Here is a 3,394-nt window from a genome sequence, read left to right as displayed (position 1 = left end):
GTCCCTAATTTAGCAGTGAAGAACTAGAGGGAAGGCAGTTAGTCATCTCCATCCACCGCCAGCTCTTGGGCTACGCTTTTACCAACGAATAGTGGGATTGACCGTAACATTATAACGCCCCACGGCTGAAAGTGCGAGCATGTTTGGTGGGATGAGGATTCGAACCCGCGCTTCTCAGATTGCGAATCCAGCGCCTTAACTACCTGGCCATGTCGGACCGAGCTTTAAGAAAAAAAGAGTTGGTTATGACAATTAAGTCAGTAGTAAAAGGTGGAGCTTTAAGTGAAATGTGTGCTTTTTATGGCAAAGCTATATCGAGCTATCTGCTGTGTCTACTGAGGGGAATCGAACCCTTGATTTTAGCGTTGTAAATCCGTAGACTTACCGGGGGACTTTAAGTGATTTGTTTGTTTGTTTGTCTGTATTTAAGCACAAAGCTACACAATGGGATATCTGTACTCTGGCCACCACGGGTATCGAAACCCGGATTCTTGAGTTTCATGGTTCATGGTTTGCGTCCTGCTACCACAGAAAACAAAAAATTGCATTCTGCACTTTGGGGGTGTGGGTGTGCTATTATAAAAGTGACAGTCAAAACACACTATTCCTGGTTTCATTGGTGTTTGTTCTTTCATTCGAGTGAATAACCATATTTCTTACGCAGCAAGAACAAGAGAACTTGTAAGTAACAAATGACTGTTTGTTTTTAGGAACTAAATCCTTGAAGTCCTATATTTTTTCATTTTAATAGGTGGTTTAAAAGGCACCAATTATACAAATGAACTTATCATCGAGACTTCTAATATTTGTTTTGCTTGCTCTGTAAGTACTGTAACCCACTTTATAAGTTGTTGTTTTTCTTTTTTTTTTTTGTACGAAATGACCCAAAATTACGTATAGCTTTTGTTAAAACAAAGTAAAAACAGTACAAAGGTGTAATCTTTTCACTTATAAAATATAGTCTACATACATTTTTTTCGTTTCCCCATTGTGTTTTCAAGCGTGAGTACTAGTAGTTGTAACTGGTTTTATTCAAATCACGCACGTTTTGCTGTTACTCGCTGTATCGTGTAACAATGGAATCAAAGGTGTGTTTAGACTTCTATCTCGCTATCATAACTGTTAACACTATTCAACGTCCTTCTGTTCTTGTCTGGTGGAAGGAAATTGAAATAAAAAAAAACGTCACAGTCTTTTAGGTGATACGTATTTGAAATGTTATTATAAGTAGATTGTGAAGCTGTGACATGAATATATGAAATATTTCTATTGGTTCTTGCTCATAATATCCAAGTTTTCCTGTTGACCCACAACTCCAAGAGCGAGTGGCGACGTATTGTGTATTGATATGCGTGTTGGTATGTACGTGAAGTATGTAAATATTGTGTCGAATATGTGTTTTCATTTAGCGAAACACACACTGTTCCTGTCATGTGTCACTCTCGCCTACTAGGGTTTGCGACAGCGAATCCAAACATCCAGACGAGCTTCACACGCTTCTTTTAGTGTTACGTCGTGCCTCACGACGTTCTTCATTCCATTAATTATCGGACAAGCTCCAGCACGTGCTACACTTGGTACTGTTCACTTGAAGCAAGCACATCACGTAGGGCAAATAGTGCATGCTACCTGTAGCTTCTCACTGTTTTATGTAACCAGTCAGGTGTAGCATAGTCGACCCGATTAACCAATCAGGAGCTTGCGAATTGATCATCATGAGCTGTGTTGTGCTGGTAGAAGGTGAAGGTTGACTACAATGTGGTTGGTGCTGCAGGAACGTTAAGAGCCCATCGACTGAAGAGAAACAAATATCGATAAACATTAAAATGAATTGTTAATTAACTCAAAATGGGAATCAAAAAGTCGGCTTTCAAATACTGCGCTTTTTCTAAGCATGAATTGTGACAGGTTTTGATTCAGCGAGCGCCGGGAACGTCGGCCATGTCGAGTTCAATCTCTGTGGATGGTCCTTTAGCTAACCCCAGTGCCCGGGGCTCCATCTACCGGTTCATCCGGCCCCGCCGCAGCCTCAAGAAGGAGATTCTTGCACAACAGCGGTACGTGGTGGACGTTTTTTTTATATTAGGTTTGTCCCAGCAAGACTGGGCTGTGACAACACAAACGTAGAGAGGGACTGTTCTATAATTTAAGAGGGTACATATTCTTCAGACTTTAGTCCAATTTAGACTATATAAAATGTAAGTACATCACCTAGAAAATTATGAATGATAAGAAATGTCAAAACAATGAATTATACCGCTTGTCAATGTTTCAATTTACATGCCGGTATGATTGTACAATATAATAATCATGTGATCATCGTATAATGCGTGTTTTCACTTTCGTCTTAGGATCCCTTGGACATCATACTTTCTCATAGAATTAACATTCCCCCCTCAAGTGTACTTTTTCCTTAAGTGAAACCAGCTTTTGGAATGAGAGTCTATCATAAGGGCTTGACTATTTGGATACTGACGCGAAGAAAGGGCGCTATTTACTTTTACAGGAATTCACAATTTCAGGAAATGTTTACCAATGCTAAATGTTGGTAGTTTAGCTCAAGCTTAGTAATATACCACCATGAAAATCAAGATTTTCCAACATTCTTTCATAGTGTTACCTTTTATCTTGGTAATAAGTTAGCAAAAAACAATTTATAAGTAGAATAATGTGATTTAATTTTGGGAGAAACATACTACATATTTCGACAGATCACTGTAGTATGTTCCTCTCAAAACAAATTACTTCATTATGCTTATAAATCGTTGTTTGCCAACTTATTATTATTATATTAGCATAATATGCTTCTTTACACGGGTATTAATATAATAATATTCAGTGTCTCCGTGTGTGTGTGTCACGTAACTCCTCCTAAACCGCTGGTCGCACCAACTCCTAATTGATCGTAAACAACTCGTCTCGGCACCCAGGTTTGCACAAAGGAAAAACAAAAACGGACCCCAAATATGCCATTGATTTATATTACAGCACGTAAATAAGAAGACCTAAAAGTTAACGTTGTAACTAAGTTGAAGGAATTAAATTTGCATTATAGCAGCCCTTAAAATGTGGGCCATAGGCTTGCTGGTTCGCTAGTATTTATCTATTATTCATTTTATAGCGTTATTTTCTTAAAACGCTCAGCCCTATCAAGCCACACTATTAGCGACACCTGATTCGATATGAGAAAACAAGTGTATTAATTAAGCACCGTTATTGAGTTATTCAGAATTCGTAGTGCGTACTGGAGGGATTGAGATATTTTGGCAAAATAGGTTAGAAAAAAAACGACCTTTATTCTTTACGTTCACGTGTATTTTTAAATCAAACAAATCACTTCGTTCTAGCTGAAGCCGAAACTGTTTGTTTTTGTTTTGTTTGTTTGTTTTTTTGT

At 38.2% G+C, this 3,394-nt stretch overlaps 1 protein-coding gene across 2 annotated transcripts in view; it reads left to right on the top strand.

Moving 5' to 3' along the window:
• Positions 1 to 1,782: 1,782 nt before the first annotated feature.
• LOC106459967 overlaps positions 1,783 to 3,394 on the top strand; it is a 207,937-nt gene continuing 206,325 nt past the window's right edge. Inside the window, exon 1 of one of the 2 annotated variants that reach the window (XM_022386548.1) lies at positions 1,783 to 2,057. In XM_022386548.1, the coding sequence (XP_022242256.1) occupies positions 1,942 to 2,057 (116 nt within the window). In that variant the 5' untranslated portion in view covers positions 1,783 to 1,941. The remainder of the gene's footprint in view (positions 2,058 to 3,394) is intronic. The other variant, XM_022386547.1, reaches the window with a different exon arrangement.

The sequence above is a fragment of the Limulus polyphemus genome, unplaced genomic scaffold (assembly GCF_000517525.1).
Source record: "Limulus polyphemus unplaced genomic scaffold, Limulus_polyphemus-2.1.2 Scaffold688, whole genome shotgun sequence".
Lineage (NCBI taxonomy): Eukaryota > Metazoa > Arthropoda > Merostomata > Xiphosura > Limulidae > Limulus > Limulus polyphemus.
Note: the sequence above shows the minus strand (reverse complement) of the source record. Positions and strands in the feature narration are given on the sequence as shown.